Source organism: Prionailurus bengalensis, chromosome C2, assembly GCF_016509475.1.
Source record: "Prionailurus bengalensis isolate Pbe53 chromosome C2, Fcat_Pben_1.1_paternal_pri, whole genome shotgun sequence".
In the NCBI taxonomy this organism is placed as follows: domain Eukaryota; kingdom Metazoa; phylum Chordata; class Mammalia; order Carnivora; family Felidae; genus Prionailurus; species Prionailurus bengalensis.
The window spans coordinates 2,710,673-2,733,855 of record NC_057350.1 but is presented as its reverse complement, the minus strand read 5'-3'; the positions used below and the strand labels follow the sequence as shown (position 1 = coordinate 2,733,855).

The 23,183-nt window shown below is 48.2% G+C and overlaps 1 protein-coding gene across 2 annotated transcripts in view; it reads right to left on the bottom strand.

Annotated features, from left to right (window-relative positions):
* The window catches only part of LOC122491118 (heat shock transcription factor 2 binding protein), a 96,952-nt gene extending 73,769 nt beyond the window's left edge, over positions 1-23,183 (bottom strand). Inside the window, exons 1-4 of one of the 2 annotated variants that reach the window (XM_043593487.1) lie at positions 23,065-23,183; positions 21,739-22,006; positions 20,824-20,974; positions 8,095-8,198 (exon numbers count right to left, since the gene is read on the bottom strand). In XM_043593487.1, coding sequence (XP_043449422.1) covers positions 8,095-8,198; positions 20,824-20,974; positions 21,739-21,774 — 291 coding nt within the window. In that variant the 5' untranslated portion in view covers positions 21,775-22,006; positions 23,065-23,183. The remainder of the gene's footprint in view (positions 1-8,094; positions 8,199-20,823; positions 20,975-21,738; positions 22,007-23,064) is intronic. The other variant, XM_043593488.1, reaches the window with a different exon arrangement.

Sequence of the window (23,183 nt, the reverse complement as noted above, 5' to 3'; positions counted from 1 at the left end):
CAAGGAGGGCACTTGTGATGAGCACCAGGTGATGTATGGAGGTGTCGAACCACTATATTGTACACCTGAAACTAATACTACACTGCATGTTAACTGGAATTGAAATAAAAACTTTTAAAAAAAGCTCTGTTTTTTTAAAATCATAGTTAATGGTGAAAGACTGCTTCCCCCCCAAGATCAGGAACAAGGCAAGATTGTCCACTCTTGTCTCTCTTATTCAACATAATGTCAGAAGTTCCCTACAGTGTAATAACACAAGAGAAACAAAAAGTACATAGAGCAGAAGGAAGAAACAGAACTGTCCCTGTTTGTAGATGACATGATTGTCTGAGAGAGAGAGAGAGAGAGAGAGAGAGAGAGAGAGAGAGAGAGAGAGAGAGAAAGAGAAAAGAAAAGAAAAGGAAAGAAAAGAAAAGGAAAGAAAAGAAAAAAGGAAAGAAAAGAAAAAAGAAACACAGACAAACTTGGGGCACCTGGATGGCTCAGCTGGTTAAGCATCCAACTTCAGCTCAGGTAAGGATCTCACAGCTCATGAGTTCGAGCCCCATATCAGGCTCTCTGTCATCAGCACAGAGCCTGCTTCAGATCTCTGCCCCCCCTACACACACATGCACACGTATGCGCCCTCTCTCTCTCTCTCTCAAAAATAAACATTAAAAAAAAAAACTCAAGGAATTTTTTTTTAACTCTTAGTTGGGGCCCCTGGGTGGCTCAGTCAGCTAAGCGCCCAACTCTTGATTTCAGCTCAGATCATGATCTCATGACTCATGGGATTGAGCCCCATGCACTGACGATGCAGAGCCTGCTTAGAATTCTCTCTCCTTCTCTCTCTGTCCCTCCCCTGCTTGTGTGTGAATTCTCTCTCTCTCTCTCTCTCTCTCTCTCTCTCTCAAAAGAAATAAACTTTTTTTAAATTAAAAAACAGGAGCACCTAGGGGGCTCAGCTGGTTGAGCATCCTGCTTCAGCTCAGGTCATGGTCCCATGGTTTGTGAGTTCAAGTCCCATGCTGGGCTGGCTGCTGTCAGCACAGAGCTGTCAACGCAGAGCCCACTTCGGATCCTCTGTCCACCCCCTCTCTGCCCTCCCCCACTCACGCTCTCTTGCTCTCAAAAATAAACATTAAAAATAATAATAAATTAAAAGTAAAAGTAAAAAGTAAATAAAACTTCTAGACTCACAAGTGACTTCAGCCAGGTCACAAGTTACAAGATCAGCACACACAAAACAATGACATTTCTATACATTAACAACAACAAAATGAAACCTAAAATTTAAAACACAACATCACTGGGGCACCTGGGTGGCTCAGTCAGTTAAGCGTCTGACTTCAGCTTAGGTCATAATCTCATGGTTTGTGAGCTCAAGCCCCACATCAGGCTCTGAGCCTGCTTCGAGCCCTCTATCTCCCCCTCTCTCTGCCCCTCCCCCGTGTGTTCTCTCCCGAAATTTCCCTCTCTTTCTCTCTCAAAAACAAACATTTAAAAAATAAATAAAAATTAAAAAAATACAACATCATTTAAAACTGTTCCACAGAAAATGAAAAGCACCCTGGCTGCTGGTCCCACGCCCCCCGGGGCCAGTTTGCAGAGTGCTCTGAGTCAGTGCCACAGGCCCGGGCCTTGCCAAGACTCCCCGCTGTCTGCCCGGCTCGGCCCTGCAACACCGGGAGACCTGAGCAAGTGGCCTGGGACTCTGAGCCTGCAGGAAGCAGACAGGCAGCTGCAGAATTCCACCGAAGGTCAAATACGCTGGGGCAGAGGTCAATGAGGTGGACAAAGGGGGACGCCCACCCAGGTAAGGAACTGGCCCACCAGGATCGCATGGGAGGCCCCCATCCAGGCAAACGCTGCCCGTTGGTCATGACAGACCCAGACGCTCCCAGCAGGAAGGACCCCAAATACAGGGAATGGCACCATTTTCTGGTGGTCAACATGAAGGGCAATGACTGACATCGGCAGTGGCAGAGTCCTCTCCGATTACGTGGGATCTGGGCCTCCCGAGGCCTTCACCTTCACGTCTGGCCGGTTTATGAGCAGAATGGGCCACTGAAGTATGCCGAGCCCATTTTCGGCAACCAATCTGGAGACCGCTGTGGTAAACTCGAAGTGGCATCTGCCTACAAAAAGTACAAGCTCAGGCCCCTGACGGCCAGCATGCGTTACCAGGCTGAATGGGATGGCTGTGCGCCCAGCTCTGTGAGCAGCTGTCTGGGAAGCAGAGGGAAGCCAGGAGATGGAAGCGTCCTGGGGGTCCCCAGCAGCACTCTCAAGTTCAGTGACGCATGTAGATGTCGCCCCTTCCCCACTCCCATTCTCACAGACGAGACCTGAGCCATCACATAGTGGTTCAGGATGACTTTTCCTTCTGCCTACCTTTTATAATTCTACAGTGTCACACCCCGATTTATGTTTTGATCAAATGTGAACTCCGTTCTGGGGGACATTTTGGTACTAGGATGGGATCATCAAATTGTTAACATAATAGCAACCCAGAACTTAAAAAAATTTTCAGGTAAAAAGACCAGGTCTACAGTAATAGAGCAGAGCGTCAAAGAATCTTTAAGGAAGGTTTAAAAAACAAAACAAAACAAAAAACTGATTCACTGCCTCTGCCTTTGTGAGCCAGTCCAAGTCGGGAACTGTGCATAATGGCATCTTCTAGGTCACATTTTCATGACAGTGTCTCTCACCAAGACAGCCAGAGGCTGGCATGTCCACTAACCCCCAGTGTGTTACATCTCAGACTGGTTACTAGGGGTCAGTGTCTCTGGTTCCTTTAAAGAGCAGTGCTGGAAAAAGCAAGAGGGAGCGTCACTTTGCAGTTAAGAGACAGCCGTCTAGATGAGCTGCACGCCGGGTGAGAGGTTGTCAGAAATCCCGTCTTCGCCTGTTAAATTGATCACTTTTTTCTGGTGTAAGAAAAGCCAATCTGGAGTTTTAGAATGTTCTACTAATTCAGCTATTCGCTTACAGTTAGATAAAAATTAAAACATTGGAATCAAGAAAGGAAAAAAGAGAAACGCTTAGGTAAAAATCTAACAAAACGTGTAGGATCTGTGCTGTGTGCTGAAAGTTACAAACCACTGATGGAAGAAATTAAAGACAACCTAAGTAAATGGAAACACATGCTTTGTTTGCAGACTGCGAGACGCAACAGAGACAACAGTTCTCCCCAAGCTGATCTACAGAAATGACACAATTCTCATCTGAATCCCAGCAAAAATTTTTACAGACACAGATGATCTTATGATAAAATGTATTTGGAAAAGCACAGGACCTGTCTAGACAATTTTGGAAAAGAAAAATTCGACGGGAAGAATCACTTTATCCAATGCTGAGGCTCACTATGCAGCCACAGGAATCAGACAGTGAGCTCTGATGGAAGAACAGATCGATGGGCCAGGGCAGAGAAGCCCGAACAGACCAGGCAAATACGCTAAGCGATCGCTGGCAGAGCTATAAGGGGAAAGATCACCTCTCCCACAAAGCATGGGAGCAGCTGGACCAAAAAAAAAAAAAAGAACCTCAACCAAAGTTCGTACCTTATACAAAACTTAACCCAAAATGTATTGTGAACGTAACTGTGCAATATAAAAATATAAAACCATTAGGGGAAAAAAGTCCTTAGGACCAAGGGCTACAAGAAAAGTTCTTACAACACTAAGCGCATTGATCATGGAAGGGAAAACTAACAAACTGGACGCCACCCAGATTGAACCCTTTAGCTCCATAAAAGCCCCCATGAAGATGATGAAACAACATGCTCCACACTGGGAGAATCTATCTGCAAACCACGCATCCAATAGCAGACTTTTATCTAGGGTGTATCAAGGACTCTTTAAACTCAACAGTAAAATATATATATATATACATACACATATATATTAAAAAGATTTATATATAAAAAAGACGTGAACAGGTATTTCACAGAAGAGGATATACAATGGCAAATAAGCGTGTTAGAAGATCTCAGCATTGTCAGCCACTAGAGAAATGCAAATCAGAGCCACAACTCACCTACCAGAATGGCTACAATAAAACCAGTGATAATACTAAATGCCAATTAAGGTGTGGAAGAAATGAATCACTCACACATGGCTGGTGGGAATGTAAAACGGAACCACCACTCTGCAACACAACTTGGCAATTTCTCACAAAAGTAAACATGCATTGGCACATAACCCAGTGACTGCACTCTTGAGCCATCTATCCCAGAGAAATGAAAACGTACAATCGCACAAAAACCTATACACGGATATTTACAGCACCTCTACTCCTAATAGCAAAAAACCGGAAACAACCCACCAACTCCTTCCCTGAGAGAACAGTTGAGCGAAGTGTGATCTAGCCACACCATGGAATACTACACAGCAATAAAAAGGAGCAGGCTATTGATCCAAGCAACAATTTGGATGAATCTGAGCGGGAAAAGTCATTTTCATGACATTCCATTTTCATGACATTCTTGAAATAAGATGATAGAGATTAAATTTTTTTTTAACGTTTATTTATTTTTGAAAGCGAGAGGGACAGAACATAAGCAGGGGAGGTGTAGAGACAGAGAGGGAGACACAGAATCTGAAACAGACTTCAGGCTCTGAGCTGTCGGCACACAGCCTGACGCGGGGCTCGAATTCACAAACCGTGAGATCATGACCTGAGCCGAAGACCGACTGAGCCACCCAGGCGCCCTAAAATGATAGAGATTGATGTGTGACAACTATGTGCAGGTGGTTGCCTGGAGCGAAGTACGGGGCACAGGGTGGGTGTGGTTGCAGCAGGGAAGCATGGAGAGATCTTTGTTTGGTATCTTCAACGTGCTGGTGACGGATACGTGAATGTATACATGTGTTGAAACGGCACAGAACTGAGCGTGTGTGCACACGTACACACACACTTGAGGAGATACAAACGAACCCAGGTAAAGCCAGTGAACCCAAATAACCTGTGTGGGTTGTACCAGTGTCAGTTTCCCGCCTTTGACCTCGTGCCGGAGTGATGCAAGACGCTACACCTGCGCAAACTGGGTGGAGGGTACAGGGACTCCCCTGGACTTGTTGCGCCTTCCTGCAACTCTGTAATTCTTTCTGTAACCTTTTAACCAAAACCAAACTGCATTGTAGCGAAAGCTGTGGGACTGCATGCAGTTATTAAAAATGTTCCAGTTTCACTTTTACAGCAGATCAAGTCCATGTTATGCAAAACACGTCTCAATAAAGTTGCTTTTAAAAAAGGAACAATTGGGGCGCCTGGGTGGCGCAGTCGGTTGAGCGTCCGACTTCAGCCAGGTCACGATCTCGCGGTCCGTGAGTTCGAGCCCCGCGTCAGGCTCTGGGTGGATGGCTCGGAGCCTGGAGCCTGTTTCCGATTCTGTGTCTCCCTCTCTCTCTGCCCCTCCCCTGTTCATGCTCTGTCTCTCTCTGTCCCAAAAATAAATAAACGTTGAAAAAAAATTTTTTTAAATAAAATAAAAAAGGAACAATAATCAACCCCTGATATAGTCACCTGTTTTAAGTGAATACTCCTACCTAACAGAGTACCGAGCATAAAGCTTTCAGGATTCCTTCAAAATCCTCTGTAGTTCATTTCTGATTTTAACTGAAATATACTATCAGTTTTTCTTTAAAAAGTTTCCTGAAATAATACAATGTTTGCAACAGCTTCCATTTACTATCACAAAAGTAGCAACTCTTTGCTAACAAATCAAAAACACAGATAACAAAAAGCAGGCAGTCACATGCAAGCCTGTTGACTGTGGCAGGAGTGCACACAAGAAGACACAGAGAAAATGAAGCCACAGGCAGGCGACCGAAATGCCCCTCAGCACAGGTGAACGCGCACCTCGTGTAGGCAAGTTCACACATGTGGGACAGCCAGGTCAGACAGTAAAAACCGGCAGACCCTTTGTGGGGAGCCTCGTCTAACCTCACAGGGACAGCACGGTCCTACGAAAAGCAAGTCAGACGTCCTCCAACAGCTCCGCCCACACCAGGGAAGCTGGGCTCTTTCTTCTCCAGAGTTCAAAGGTTGCCACTGCCAGGAGGACCCTCCTGCACTGTGCCAGCCCCTGAGTGCACATCAAGGCCCAGCTGGACTCCCATTGACTGGACTCAACTACTGCTGAGGAAACAGCTCAACTGAGGCCGGCAACCAAGCTTCCCCTGTCCGGCAGCCATTCTCCGGGGCGGGGGGGGGGGGGGGGGGGGGGGGGCGCGGTCAGGAGCTGTTGCTCCCCCATCACGCTTCTTTATGACTTGGAGTCCACGCCGTGTTTTCTCATCTTTGCTTACATGTGGATCCAGTAACCGCTGTCTTTTCCTAATGACGTCTACCCATACTGCGGTTCTTACTAGCAGTGCTCTAATGTGGGATCCAATCCCCAAATTCTTTCCTGGTTCCTCAACTCTAAAATAAGCTTCCAGCGTCCAGCCCCGTGATCTGTAGACACCTGGGCAGAGACCAGAGAAGAGGCTATGGAGGCAGCTCTCAGTTCTCTACAGCAAAAAGAGATGCGGCCTTGTTGTGGCCAGCACGAAGGGACTCCCATCCGTATCAAGTTGGCAGGAGAGTTAAACAGGAAACTTGGCTGGAAATAGGAAATAGTTTAATCTAAAATATTCCCGTGTTGTAACTAAGGTCAAAGTGTCAGGGCAATAACACGCTGGTGATCTGACCCTACTTTACCAAGGTCATTTCATCCATTCTATACTGACTGGTGCTTTACCAGGATGGCTTATTTTTATGCACTGCATCTAAAATGCCCACAGAACAGGCACTTTTTCCCTATGCGTAACAATTAAAAAAAAAAAAAAAACAGGAAGATTCTGCCCAGTTAAGTTTCAATTTAACAAGGATGTTTAGCAATTTAAGTAAGTATTGAACCAACAGGTGCATTGCTGATTTTTACCACATTCCTTCTTGTGTGTTGGTCAACTTCTTTCAGACCATGAGACTTCCAGGCCCAAATTAGCCACACTGGCATCTTAGTTGATCATGATCCAAACCATGACAAAACTGAAACTTCAACTTCAATTATGTGACACTCAACTCAGTTTTGAGACTAAAACTCTTTCCCTTTTTCTATCTGCTCAATATTCAAGTCTCTACAGACCCACCAGTTTTGGAACGCCTCCACGGCAGCCTCAAGCATTTGGAATCCCTTCACCAGAGGAGGCAGTGGGCCTGTGACCAGCTACCGCACATTCCTTCACACTAACAGCGCCTGCTGGTCCCGCTGAGCCAGGGGCAGCACCCGCCGGGGCCCAGGGAACCAAATACCTAGCTGCTGCTACTAATACTGTTACACTGTTATTACTGGGAAAACAAAAAACAAAAAAAACATGCACACTCCGAATTTTATCATTTTATCCAAAGTGACAGGATAGTTCTAGCTTTACAGAAAAAAGGGGGAAGTATTTGTTCCATAAAGTAAAAACGTGTAATTTTTGAGAAATCCTATTAGTCTCCTTAAATATTAAAATACATTGGTTATTTCTAAAATATCACTAAATGGGGGTGCCGGGGTGGCTCAGTCAGTTGAGCATCCGACTTCAGCTCAGGTCACGATCTCACGGTTTGTGGGTTCGAGCCCCATGTCGGGCTCTGTGCTGACAGCTCAGGGCCTGGAGCCTCTTCGGATTCTGTGTCCCCCCCCTCTCTCTGCCCCTCCCCACTTGCGCACACACTCTCTCTCTCAAAAATAAACATTGAAAAATTTATTTTAAATAATAAAATAAAATATCGGTGAATGATCCCTTAATTATTAATATTTGTAGGTAATACATTTATCTCTGATTATGAATTATGATGTGCACTTCTTAAGATTCTTACTATACTCTGACTTTTAAAGCTTTGCAATGGTCTTTTAAACATAAAAATCAACAGAAAGTGACTATCACAAGTCGCCCAGTAAACGTTCTCCACGTTAAATGGTCATAAAGGCCAACGTCTGACTATGTTCCAACCCATTCGGAATATATGCGTTTCAAGACACAATCTCTCGAGGCTGAAGGTCTACACAAGCTGTTGGCAACACCACTTTGTGGACGCAGCCGTGACACGAGTGTGTTACGCGGTAGCCCGTGAGCATCGTACCTTCTTCTCTCTCATGCTGTCGGCCTGCACGGTCTCCAGGCGGGCTTTAAAGTGCTCACAGTCCATTCTCAGTTGCTCTAATGCTTGTTCTTTCCTTTCCAGGTCTAGAAGAAAGAGGCATAACAATACTCAGTATCTCAAATCACTACTCTTTTCTAAGAATCCACTTTGCCTGATCTTCTTTCAGGAAAAGCAGCACTGCTTGCTCGCAACCAGTCCTTGACCGATATTCCGAGAGTCCTGCTCGTTTCGGTTTTCATCAGTTTGCAGCCCGTAGCAGAAAGCACTACTTTTGTTGTTGTTTCTGGTCGTGTGTTTTTAAGACCTCGTTTGACTGCCAGACTTGTACTCGAGGCTTTAAGAAAGTGGGTTATTTAAAGGACTGAAGGCAGGGCTGAGAAGCCTGACTGTCTCGTGGCACAGACTTGTATCTGCTCCATAAAAAGCAGAAGGCAGCTCAGCGAGTAGACGGTGCCAGCCGGGGCTGATTCACAAAGCGCGTCTCACCAACTGGCAGACTGACTCAGGAGGAACAGCGGCAGTCAATGGAGGGCGGGAGCAACGTGGTCACACAAAAAAGGCCACGGTGACGGCGCGGCACCACGGCATTCTTCCTCTCAACCACATTCGCTTAGATGGCGATTCAAACAGCCAGCACAATTCCCCAAAGATATTCATGTTAATAAGTCTGAGATCAAAAGCATTATCAACTTTAAATAAAAGATATTATGACACTCATAAAGCAAAGAAGTCTAGAGCTTAAAATGTTAAGTGCCTCGACTTCAGGGACTAAGAAATCATCCATTTTTATGCTAGTGTAAACCAAGATTTGAGGTGGAAGAACACAGTCCGCCTGTGTCCTGCTGTGTCCCTCGTCAGAGTTTCCTATTCGGAGGACCGAGTGGGGCCTGAAAACCTACACTTCTAGCAAGTTCCCAGGTGAGGCTGATACTGCTCATCTGGGAAGAGACTCTGAGAAAGACTGCTTCGGGACCACGGCCTGGTCTCTGGTCACTAACGAAATGAAATCGACACCCATCAGCACCAGCAAATGAGGGAGCCCAGCCACAGGAGCACGGGGTGCGGAGAAACGGAGGGTGGCGGGGGCAGCAGCCTGAAAACTGGCGCCTTCCCCTACCTGAGAGGGGAGGTGGCTTACAGCACTCCCCCCAGTGAAGCGCAGACCAGAGGGGGCTGTGGCTTCATAGCCCAGGGGTCTGACAAAGAGGGGACCACCAAGAACAGCAGGGGGATCCCAAAAGCTCTGGAGAAATGAATGCAGTCTGCATTTTCCAGGGGCCCATTACCCTAGAAGGGAGATTAGCACCTGAAGCTAAATATTCAGTTACAGATTATGAAACTGGCCAGAACTTCTCACTGAAAATGTGTTTCTGAGAAACTACGTGAATACGGGACTGTTTCTTCTCCCTTAAATCAGTTCTCTTTCTCCCCTTCGATAAAATCCACAGCAGGATTTTCCCGATTCTACACTCTGCCCTACCAATTGTGGCCACCGAAGAAATCAATGATCAGTCAAATGCTTTACTGTTTTTTTTTTTAATGTTTGTTTATTTTTGAGAGACAGAGCACGAGTGGGGGTGGGGGAGAGTGCAGACAGAGAGACACAGAATCTGAAGCAAGCTCTGGACTCAGAGCTGTCAGCACAGAGCCCAATGCGGGGCTTGAGCTCACGAACCCTTAGATCATGACCTGAGTCGAAGCCAAACACTTAACCGACTGAGCCACCCAGGCACCCCTCAAGTACTATGCTTTAAAAAAAAAAAACTTCTTATTTGCCCTTTGTAACAATGTTAAATTAAAACATGTATTATTTACAATTATGAATGAACCATAAATTGCATCTGGTAGAAAGAAAGAAAGATCAAAAAAGGAACTAAAATAATTAGTGGTGCCAATTTTTTCTTTGCAGTTCACTTTTAAATTTTCTTGTATCATTAAGCGGTGTATCATTCGAACATGGCGAAGAAGATAGGAAATTACATCCTTACAAGCTTTACCTTGTGTAAAATATGGAGGAATTAATTCTGACCACCCAGAAGATTTTCATTACAGTAACTTCATAATCTCTCGCTCTATATACCTGTATACAACTTTATCATAGGCTACCATAACACAGGACACGGTCAAAACGTCCCACTCTCCTACAGGTGCCCCACAGAATTCAAAGTCAGCACCAGGGAAGCCACACCCGCCCACCATGAGCCCACCCCAGCCCCCGGAGGCAGAGGGTGCCTTTCTGCTGTCCGAGGCCGCCGCCTTGTGGCCGGATGGGAGCACTGCCACCACTGTCCAACAAAACCCCCACCTTGCATTGTCAGTTTGGCCCCCAGCAGTGCCTGCGGTGTTTGCTAGAACACACACCACAAGGGCAGGGATTTTCATGTTTTGTTTTCTGATACATCCCAAATCCCTAGAACAGCACCAGCGTTTTATAAATATCTGTCACATAAATAAATTAGACTTCTCTACACATTCCTTCTGCTAATCCTTGAATAGAGAAAAATGCACAGCTACTTTGATTGTCTCATTCTCATAATGAGAATATACCTTTTTATGATTTTTTTTTAAATCCAGGGACAGAAAGAATATGGACAGTAAATGATCCACTATGTGTAATCAAGACATTATCCTACCCAGCCTCAATATCAGAATAGGATCACCCAGCCTAAGATTCTTTCAACTGCTCACCTTTAGTGTTCAGAATGAAGGAGAAACCTCCTCCATTTAACTGTTAACTAATTAAAAGAGCGGCCAAGACAGACCACCAATATATAAACACAATCTACGTCACAGGCTACTTCAACGTCGATCTGGTTTGAAACTTACAATCCTTTTTTGATAGTTCCAATAACACGAGAACACCTGTATCTCTTAATGTTTAAGTTATTGGTGGGAAGGGTACAGTGAACTATTACAGGCAGGAGACAGAGCTATAACTGAAAAGCAGCATTTCTAAAACACTGAGCAAAGAAACGTAAACCACACAAAAGAGATCGATTTCCCCTACCCTGTTTTTATCACAGGTATGCTTATAATAAGCAAAGCAAACTATCAGTTGTTCCATGTACGTTAATACGAAAGTATTGTTTTTGATCAAGATTGCTAAAAGTCTCAAATCCAAAGTGAAAGCTTTTAAACAGCCCTTCACTTCTCCCTTTGCATCACTCTCCAATAGGTTCAGAAAAGGATTTACAGTTAGCCGCTATGGACTCCATTTACTTTGAACTGAGATTTGGAGGGTGTATAACAAAGCACCACAAACTGGGCAGCTTAGAACAGAAACGTCTCCTCTCCTAGTTCTGGAGGCCATGGGTCCAAGACCACAGTGTCAGCAGGCCCATGCTCCCTCTGAAACCCGCGGGTGAGGATCCTCCCTTGCCTTCTCCAGCTTTCAGCAGCCCTGCTGTTCCAAAATTCCCACCCGCCTCCGCTGTCATTGGCCTTCTCCTGGTCTCTTCACATCAGCTTCCTCGTGCACATCTTCTTTCTCGGTGTCCAAATTTCCCTTTTGTAAGGACACCTGTCATGCTGGATCAGGGCCCACCCTAAAGACCTTGTCTTATCTTAACATAATCAGCCTGGCAACAATGTAAGTTCAAAACGTGATAAAATGAGAGTAGTTCAGAATTCATTTAAAAAAAACCCTTCGGTTAAAGACATTACGTGAACTTGAAATCCTGCTACCCACTCTAAGCCAGAAAAACAACACTTTGATTAGCCGTCAAATTTTTAAAACAAATCAAAGGGGGCGGGGGGGGGGGGGGAAAGAGGTGGAACCGGAACATGGAAATAGCATTTTTTTCTCCTGCACTGCCAACAACCTGCTCCCCAAACCACTCTTCTTTCTCTGCCTTCAAGGCCACTGGAGTTGTCTCTTGTAGGACGAAGAAAATGTGTGACTCACGGGAATTCGTTCTACTGTGGCACTGCCAATGGACGTGGCAGCACCTTGGATCACTAACTTCAACATCTGTGTGTTGGAGCCCCTTAGTCCACGGGTAAATGCCAAAGAAGAGGGGCCAGATTTCATCCTTTGTATGTCCGTACACCACCTAGCAACGCTTGGCAAACACCAGGCAGACAGGGCACCTCTACCTGAGTGACTCATCCACCACATCCGCTGGAAGACTTGAAAATAAACACCATCACAAAAAATAAGATCAATCTTGCCAAATTCAAATGAATTCTGTTAACGCATTTCTCAAACTGTTGAGTTGGGAAACGTTTCACTTATTGGCATACAGAGATAACGTTAACAACCGCGTGTCGGGAGCGATTCGTTCAAATAACGTACATCTCTGCCTTCTCCATCGCGGCTACGTCCCCACTTCCTCGGTCCAAAAGCCCGTTATGTCTCTTTTCCTCTCTCCCAGTCCCCTGTGCTCTGGACCATCTCCACGTGCCCTTGAGATCCACTCTCCTCCGTGCTCTGTGCTCCAAGAGGCAAAAGTGAACACCCACAGCACCCAGGCTCCTGTTAGACCAGGACAGGGGCAGGGGCAAGAGGAGACACGCTGGGGCACTTACTCCCCACTGCATTGTCGCTGCCCGTCTTCCAGTGGCAGCAACTCCCCTTCCGGGTGAGGCAGGCCCCTGCCCTCCTGCGCATCTGGAAGCTCTTAGGGAGGCCCTGGAACCCCACTCCCCTAGCTCCCTAGCGTGGGTTCCCCAAACCTGGACCACACCCGTCCGTCCACAGCACACTCCATGTTACCCCTTTTGTTCCTGCCAACACATGGGGAAAAGACACTCTGACATTATCTCATTTGGGTCACAATAAACTTTCGGTCGTATCAAATAATCTTTTTTTCTTTTTTCTTTTTTTTTTTAATTTTTTTTCAACGTTTTTATTTATTTTTGGGACAGAGAGAGACAGAGCATGAACGGGGGAGGGGCAGAGAAGAGAGGGAGGCACAGAATCGGAAACAGACTCCAGGCTCTGAGCCATCAGCCCAGAGCCCGATGTGGGGCTCGAACTCACGGACCACGAGATAGTGACCTGGCTGAAGTCGGACGCCTAACCGACTGCGCCACCCAGGCGCCCCTCTTTTTTTCTTTTTTAAGATTTTATTTTTGAGTCCTCTCTCCACCCAACACGGGGCCCGAACTCCCAACCCCAAGATGCGGCGAACCAGGCTCCACCTGCTGAGCCCGCTGGGCACCCCGATAATGCCCTGCTGGCACTCACTCTTCCTTCCATCCCACTCTTCGCGATTCTCTCTCTGGTTCACATTTCCGTGGCCCAGAAATTATCATTCTTCTCTGAGCTGTAAACAGAGGTCTTCCTCTTCTCATTAATACCAAACTCGGGAAATTAACCTCCAAACACCCGTCAACACTTGAGAGACCGTGTGGTACTAGTGGTTTTCCACCCCCGCTTCTAACAACCCAAGGGCGCCTAGGGGATGCTTACGGCTCTGTGAACGGTTGTGCTTCCACTTTACCAGGTTTTTTCAACTTCTTATTTGGAAACAATTTCAAGCTTACAACACATCACACAAATAAAAACCATACAAAGAACACCCACGGTCCCTTTCCCCAGACTCATCTACTGGCAACATTTCACATCTGCTCATCCCGTGTACCATGGACAGACACACACACAATACGCACTATGAGCCAGCTGAGGCAAGTTACATCTATCACTGCCCTTTACTTCTAAATACTTCAGTGGGTATTTCCCAGGAATAGGGATGTCCTAGACACCTACTCTATACAGTTGTCAACTTCAGAAGAATTAATACCTCTATCTAATCTGCCACCGACATTCAAATTCTCTCAAATGACCCCAAACCGTCCTTTATAGCATTTTCTTCCTTCGAGGCACAACAACCAGTCAGGTGTCAGGAATTGCCTCGATTGTCATTGTACCTTTGGCCTCCTTTAATCTGGAACATCTCCATAGTCTGTCTTTCCTGTAGGACATTACCAAATGTTTTTAACAATTTAAAAATCACAACCACATATATGGAAGGACTTACATTTCCAGCTATAATGGTGAGGGAACAGATCAATCTACCCACCAAGAATAATTACAAAAGCAGAACTTAAAAACATGGACTCCTCTGAAAGTATGTGAGAGCTCCTGAGTCACACAGGCCTTTAGGCTATAGGACCCAGAGACGAGGAAAGTGCCCTGAGGTACAGGACCCCAGCTTCCCACTTCATTCTTCCCAAAGACCCTGGCATAATCCAAAGCAGCACAGGGAAAGAGGCAGCAAAGCTGGGCAGAGCAGCCAGTGGTGGCACCGAGCTGGGAAATGAAAATAAATTCCAGAGCTATCAGACAGCCAAGACTTAGGGTGGGCCATGATCCCAGAGGAGATAGGAGCACAGAAAAATGAGCTGATGTCGGAGCCGTCTCTCTCCTGCAGGCACTCAGCAGAGCATAAGCAGAACACAGAGGCTGTAGAGGAAAGCAGACAGTGGGGGGGGGGGGGGAGGCAGGGGCACCACTTGCTGGAGAAAAATACCATCACCGGAAGTCTCTACAAGTTCCACTTGAAAAACTCCACTAATCAATAAAAAATTACAAAGACTACCAAGAGGGAAATTAGACAATACAAGCAGATCAACAGGTGATCCAGATATTAGAATTATCAGATTCAAGGGCACCGGGGAGGGCTCAGTGGGTTAGGCGTCCAACTTCGGCTCGGGTCACGATCTCACAGTTTGTAGGTTCGAGCCCCGCATCAGGCTCTGTGCTGACACCTCAGAGCCTGGAGCCTGCTTCGGATTCTGTGTCTCCCTCTCTCTGCCCTTCCCTAACTCACACTCTGTCTCTTTTTCTCTCTAAAAAATAAATTTAAAAAAGTAAAAAGGAAAAAATAGAATTATCAGATTCAGACGTTAAAATAACTAATTAATGTTACAGGAAAAAAAAAGGCAAAAACAGAATTTCATCAGGGAGCTACAATAAAACACAACCGAGTGGATATCAATATAAAAACTAATAAATACTAATAAGTTACACTAAAAAAATAACAGAATAAAGAATTCAGAATCAAATTCACACATACACAGCCATTTACAACAAAGCCGTCTCTGTACTAAAGGAAGGAAAGACTGTCTTTTTAATAAATGGGGCTGGGTCAGTTGGCCACATATGTCTAGTGATTTTTTTTAATTTTTTTAAATGTTTTTATTTATTTTTGAGACAGAGAGAAACAGAGCATGAGCACGGGAGGGGCAGAGAGAGAGGGAGACACAGAATCCGAAGCAGGCTCCACGCTCTGAGCTGTCAGCACAGAGCCCGACGCAGGGCTCGAACTCACAGACTGGAAGATCATGACTTGAGCTGAAGTCAGACGATTAACCAATTGAGGCGCCCCCCCACCTTTTTTCAATTTTTGTCTAGTGACTATTTTTAAATAGACAGGGACAGCATGAATTATACAAGAACTTCATCATCACAGAAAGTTCTCTTGGACGATGCCAACAGAGGCAAGATGTTGCTGCACAGGTGCAGCAGCAGGTGCTGTATTTTAAAGTACACAAAACAACTTGTTTCTATTGCTAAAGAAAATTAGTCAAATATCTCTCCAGCATATCATGGCCACACTAGTTTGTATTCATTACTGATATTCAAGGAACAAAACAAGGCTGGTTCATAATATTAACACGGTAATAAATAAACATATTTCAGTAAATTTTAAAAGGTTAAAACTAATGTTGCAGATTTTAAAACGTTAGAAATAAGACTGCAATTTATGTTTGGTGTCAACACGAAAAATTATACGATCACAACTCAAGACTCTGAGGATCTGACTGCCACTAAGACATCAAGTTGTTTTTAAATTGTATCACCTAACATCTCAAAGGCAACCTACGCGTTTGAAAAGTGGTCTATAGGACAATGGAGATTGAAACAGGCTGAATGTGGTGCTGGGAAAACTGGACAACAACATGCAGAAAAATGAACCTGGACCACTTTCTTACGCCATACACAAAAATAAACTCAAAATGGATGAAAGACCTCAATGTGAGACAGGAAACCATCAAAATCCTAGAGAAGAACACAGGCAACCATCTCTCTGACCTCAGCCACAGCAACTTCTTACTCGACATGTCTCCTGAGGCAAGGGAAACAAAAGCAAAAATGAACTATTGGGACCTCTTCAAGATAAGAAGTTTCTGCACAGTAAAAAAAATAATCAACAAAACTAAAAGGCAACTGACAGAATGGGAGAAGATATTCACAAATGTCATATCGGATAAAGCGTTAGTATCCAAAAATCTGTAAGAACTTACCAAACTCCACACCCAAAAAACAAATAATCCAGTGAAGAAATGGGCAAAAGACATGAATAGACACTTCTCCAAAGAAGACATCCAGATGGCCGACAGACACATGAAAAAACGTGCATCACTCAACCTCAGGGAAATCAAATCAAAACCACAATGAGATACCACCTTACACCTGTCAGAACGGCTAAAATTAACAACTCAGGAAACTATAGATCCTGGCAAGGATGTGGAGAAACAGAAACCCTCTTGCACTGCTGGTGGGTATGTAAGCTGGTGCAGCCACTCTGGAAAACAGTATGAAGGTTCCTCAAAAAATTAAAAATACAACTACCCTACGACCCAGCAATTGCACTACTAGGCATTTATCCAAGAGATACAGGTGTGCTGTTTCAAAGGGACACATGCACCCCCTTGTTTACAGCAGCACCATCAACAATAACTGAAGTATGGAAAGAGCCCAAATGTCCATCGATGGATGAATGGATAAAGATGTGGTGTATAGATATAGATATAGATACATATATAGGCACATATACATATCTATATTTATAGAAGTATCTATAGACACACATAGACACACACACACACACACACACACACACACAATGGAGTATTACTCGGCAATCAAAAAGAATGAAATCTGGCCATTTGCAACTACGTGGATGGAACTGGAGGGTATTATGCTAAGCGAAACTAGTCAGTCAGAGAAAGACAAAAACCATATGACTTCACTCATATGAGGACTTTAAGAGACAAAACAGATGAACATAAGGGAAGGGAAACAAAAATAATACAAAAACAGGGAGGGACACAAACCTTAAGAGACTCTTAAATACAGAGAACTGAGGTTGCTGGAGGGGTGGGGTGGGGGGATGGGCTAAATGGGGGATGGGCATCAAGGAGGGCACTTGTTGGGCTGAGCACAGTGTTAAGTGTAAGTGATGAATCACTCAATTCTACTCTTGGAACCATTATTACACTATATGTTAAGTAACTTGGAGAAAAGAAAAGAGGCTGAGTGACTTTTTCACTGTTTCTCTAAATGAACCAGTGCCAATCAAGAAAGACAAGGAATTATCAGACCTTGTGACGTAATTATGAAACGAAAGTATCTAACCCTGATTTCAAGCTTCAAGATCGGTATAACTGAAAAACACCCTGAGGTTGCACAGCAAAAGGTTTAAAATCTTGACCATTCTGTGATTTACGTCAAAGTGCACTTAGGTCCTCCCTTTCTCCCAGCACCGAGGGGCCGATGGCACCTTAGCTTCATGAGACAGCAAGCAAGTTGGACAGAAGAGAACACAGACACCGGGCGAGAAGTAACCTCAGGACCAAATATTCAGGCACAGAGAATAAAATGGGAGGCAAAAACAGGGGCCCTGCCCTCCCACCCACTCTTACTATAAGATGAGAATAAAACTTTCTCGGAAGGAAAAGAACGGTGTGCTATAACATTTAATAGGACTAACAGGAAGACAGATCTAGACAGTCAGATAAGAAAGTGAATCTGAACCTGAGCCTAAGTCCAATAACAAAATCTTTTAAGCCATGGTACAGTTTTGCTTAGGTTTTCGGGCGGTATTGCTTTCTTGGGGAAGGGGGTGTTTTTCCGGTCTTTATCCTAAAAGCAAGGAGAAGCCATTGAAGAATTAAGCAGGGGAGTGACACAAGCTAACAACGGTTAAAAACTACATGGGCTGCAGTGCACACGACAGACTGGAAAGTGACGACAAGCGGACGCTGCCAGGAGGCAGAGCTTCAGGCAAAACACGAAACAAGACAACGGTGTCCTGGGCTCGAATCGGTGGTGGTGGTGGTGGTGGCCGTGGCCGTGGCCGTGGCAGTGAAGGCAGGCTAGTGAATTCAGGATGCATCCGTGAGTGACAAGGTACAGGACTTAATGGGAAGAGAGACTGGGGGTGCGGGGGAGGAGAGGCGGGCAGTGAGGAGGATCCCAGGTCTCTAGGCGGATGGAGGTGCTGGGGAGGCTGAGCAAGCCCAGCGTGGGGGGGGAGTAGGAGGATGGATATCACGGGTCAGAGGTCAGAAAGCAGCAATGTGTCCTGCAGTTTGCTAGGCTGGGCTAACGAACACACAGAGCCGGCTGCCAAGTTAACAGGAAAGAACGCACTGCAGTGTCTTAACGGCCCCTCTTTCGGTGACCACTCATTCATAAAAAGCTTGTTTTGTAAAATCCCAGACTATCAGAAATTCTGCTGTTTGGAATTATACCACTAAAAAGAAGACATCCTCCTGTTCCCTGCAGAATCAAAGTCACTGGGACACAGAGCAGCAGCCCCGATTCCCTGCTGGCCGCAGAGCTTCAAATAAGGCACTTCAGACACGATGTTCCACGTCTATCTCATTTTGTGGTTTTCCAAGACAAGGCCCGGGTCCACTGTAGTAGGATATGGTGACAGCCCCACACACGGCCCTATTTTACTTGGAGCCCATCAAAACATGTTTAAGGTGCACTTCACCTGAACTCCATCCCTCCCCAAATCCCTCGGCAATGCCGGCCTTTTGCTGTCAAGAGGCCCACCGTTCCTCTGCTGTGTGGTCTCCCTCGTCGGGCTGCGGGTCCCTCCTGACGGCTGCAGGCTGGCTGCTTGTAAGACAAATAGTGAGAATTTGAAACTATCGTTAAAAAAAAGCAAGAAGAAACACCAAGGAGGAGTCGGATACCGGACCGCAAGCCTGGGGGTCTGGGCCGAGCCGAGGACCAGAGATCAACCCGGGAGCCACCGGCATGGAGACAGACATGAAGCTGTGTGTGCAGGAGACCACCCACGGAAAAGCCACGGAGTGAGGGGAGAAGGGGCCTAGGCCTGAGCCTCGGGCAGCTCCACTAGCCGAAAGGCTGCCGCAGAGGAGGACACGTCGGCAAAGCAGGCCAAGACAAAATGGCCAGAGAGCGGGAAGAGATGGCCGCGGGGCCTGAGGAAGACCAGGGGATGGGCAGCAAGAGCTCCCAAAGCCTGTGATCGAGTCACCGCGGATTCTTCCGTGGCCCTCGCTCCTGCAGGCACCGCAATCTGACGTGGTGTCTCTAAAGACTGCCTCGTGCTGACCAATCCGTGAGACCCTGAGCGCAGGTTGATTACCCCGCGGAGAGACATAACCACCCAGCACGCTGACATACCCTGCTACGGGTCAGCACGTCGCCTCCCCAAAGACAAACGCGTGCGGCGACTGACCGCTCTCAGAGGGTCGTCGGAGGAGCATGGGACCAGAAGCAGGGACTCAGAGGCCAGTGACCTGGAGCGACAGCGTAACCGGTGACACGAGCACATGCGGCAGGGTCCCAGCGGGAAACAGAGGTCCAGATGTTGAGATTCACGGAAAGGACTACTTACAGAGAGGAAGGCGGCACAGGGGACACAACGGGGTTGCTGCGGCACCCAGAAACTAGCGACAGCGCACCCGACGAGGGAATGGGAGAGACTCAGCGGGACCTGAGACCGTCTCCGGGGCCCTGAGGTGGAAGCCACAGCTGTGGCGGCCGCGGGAGGAAACACCCCAACCCCTGTCTCCGCCCCTGACGCCTTCCACTGGTGAGCCCCGGGCAGCCAGCAAGAAGTCAGAGGCGGGCAGTCTGCAGGAGCCCACTGCTGGGGGCACACACACCACAGGGCAGAGGAGAGCGGGTCTGAGGATTCCTAAGAGAAAACAAACAGGGCAGGCAACTCCGGCAGGCATGCGCGTTTCCCCATCCAGCGGACGCGGCTGCGCCCTCCGCCGGGGACACGTGCACAAACCTGGCGTGCTGTCCCCACACCTTCTCGTCGGCACTAGCGCCGGGGACCTGCGGCCTTCCTAGAGACCACCGGTGATGGTGAGCGGTCCGACGCAGTGTGGCGCGTCAGCCGGGAGCGCTGCGGGTGGACTCAGCTAAAATTCAGCCTCAGCTACGCAAGCGCAGAATCAGCCCCAGAGGCTGCCTTGAGGACGTCAACGGGCGCCCAGACTGCTACCCGACGGGCAGCCCACCTCGCATCTCCAACTCTGAACGGACGAGTCCTGGCGGTCCCGGACTCAATTCAGGGCTAGACACTGACCTGTCCGTCCACCCAGAGACAAGTCCACACACGCTTGGCTCCGTGCAACCCGTCCACGGGGCCAGATCTCCAACGGACACACTTAATTTTCAGGGCAGCGCTTTTCAATGACAAAAGCGTCCCACGTGTTTGCCAGGGACGGGAGGTGGGGGGGAAGAGAAGCTGGTGAGATTCTCCAGAAGAGCTGGCAGCCCTTCTTCCAGCACGCGCGTAGGTGTCTGAGTCCCTCACGTGAGGGCACCTCTCTTCCTTAGGTCTTATCTGACCCTCCCAAAAGGAATTACAAGGACTGTGGCAGCACCCCGAGGCGTATTTACAGCTGCCCTATGGTTGTTCACGGGAGATTGGTCTGCTGGAACAGACAGCGTCGCCGTCCATGGCTGCTAAGGACGAGACTCACTTTTCTCTACAATCTTTAACTTCTGGAAGCTTTCCAGCACTTCCCCATTTAGCATTCTGGGCAAGAAGTCCCGGATCTGCATTACTTCAGTCGTCAGGCGTTCCAGGTCCTTCTTTCTGACTTTCACAAATTCTTCTTTAGATCCCACCTGCTAAAACAACAAGCAGATCTCGAGATTATTAACATTTCTCTGTGGAGGACAATGACCCGCAGCCCAAGGCAGCCTCCTTTCCCTAGCGCCTCTATGTTCCTGATGGTCTCGATAGCGGGGCTCTGCTCCACCCAGCCCGCCCTCTGCTCTGTAGGGTACATCTTGCCAGCTGGAGCCACAGGCTGCAAGGGGAAGCCAGTTTTTGTCTTCTCCCTGCACCCAGGCCTGAAGCCATCCTCCTGAAAGCCAAGGACAGGTCCGGCACCGGGCTCCTCGGAAGCAACGGGAAGGTCACTGCACTCCTGCGGGGGGGGCACCTGGCCCGCGGGGGGTCAGCTCACTTGGCATCCCCAACCCCTCAAGGTTGTCCGGGTCACGAGCAGAGGCACAGGCAGGTTAAGTGACCTCCTTAGGGTAACGCCGTTAACGGGACAGAAGCGGACCCTGAACCCGGGTCTCTCCCGCATCACCTGCTGTGGAGGCGACAGCGTGGCGACCTGTGGCCTGCGTTCTCCCTGCACCTTGCACTGAGCCTTGGAAGGCGCGTTAGGGCCTTGCGAGGAGGGCCGGGCTCGGACCGCACGTCCCGCTGCCGCGCCCACGGCCCCCGCGCGGGGGTCCCCGCCACGCCCCCAGCCCCCCCCCCCGGGCCACGCTGCCCCGCGGACGAGGCCCAGGGCTGTCCAAGGAGCCCTGGGCAAGCCCAGGCGGGCCGCCACACGGCGCGAGGAAGAGAATGACGGCCGCCCGGACCCCTCACTGACCCACGAGGCCTCCTCAGAGCCGCCTGCTTCGCCCATGGCCGCCGCAGCCAAAGCTTCGTGCGCCTGCGCGGCGGCGCGCCCTCTGACCCCTCCCCCTCACGCCAGAAAGAGCGGGAACGTATCCGTGCCGGGGGGGTCAGGACGGCGAGCCACGAGGCTCAAACCTCGCAGAGTTCGCGCTGCATTTTTCGGTCTTACGGACGAGGGTTGGGCATGGTGAGATCCCGCGTCGGCTCTCCTGGCTTAGTCGGGGCTTTAAACTCGTTAACTGCAAAATAGAAGGACAGTGAAACCCAAGTGTAAGTGTCAAGTTAAATAAGTCAAATCGGGATTGGGCCTTTCCTGTTTGGCAAGGGACGCTAGACCAACGGGCTGTGTGTTCAAAGGAACAGACGCCACGCAGCCGGCGGCCATGCTCCCACGCTGGGCTCTAAGCTCCAATAGCAAGGCTCAAAGCTCTCCGACAACAGACTCCTCGCGAAGTCAGCCCTGGATAGGGAAGGTCAGTCTAGCCAGCTGGCTAAATAACTGAGACGACCACCATATATTGGAAGATGCCACCTAGTCCATTTACCTGCCCCAGTACGACCACTAAATTCACAAAATAGGGTGCAGCCTGTAGGTTCAAATGTACTGGGTTACTACGATGACTAAGACCTCGTTTATTTCTAAGCTGGCAGGAAGCCAACACTGCCAGAGTTCCCTGAATGCTCTCCACGCCTAAGGATGGACTCACAAGCACTCCCTCCAAACTCCTGCCCCACACCGGGACCTGCCCCTGCCATCCTCTGCATTGGGACCTGACCCTGTCCCTACCATTCCCTGCACCGGGACCTGCCCTGTCCCTGGACCTGCCCTGCCCCTGCTATCCTCTGTACCAGGACCTGCCCCTGCCATCCTCTGCACTGGGACCCGACCCTGGCCCTACCATCCCCTGCACCAGGACCTACCCTGTCCCTGGACCTGCCCTGCCCTGCCCCTGTGCCAGGACTTGTCTTTGCCCTGGGACCTGTCCCGGGACCTGGACATTGGGAGATGCTGGAGGGCCCTGCCTCCGCCAGCAGCAGAGGCTCAGACCTGGACCCCGTCAAGGCGGCCCCTTAATGGGGCTGTCCCCAACATCCCGCCAAAAACCCCAAGGACTGCCATCTTCTCAGTCTCCACCCGGCAGAGGCGGCTCGAGGAGTCCAATACAATTAAAAACTCAGTGCTGTCTATCTCGTAGGTGAGTAATCGATCGATCGGATGGAGATTTGTAGAGTGAGTTTAAAGATTGTAGGCTACGGCCATCCATCTCTTCCCGGCCAAGACCCATCGCTAGCTAACCTCGCCGCCAAACGCCCAGAGATGTGGCGACAAGAGACAGCGGAGGCGCAGGGGAGTGAAGCCCAGACCGAACTCGAACTGGGCTGCTCCGCCCACTGCCTGTCTGCCGCGCTCGCACC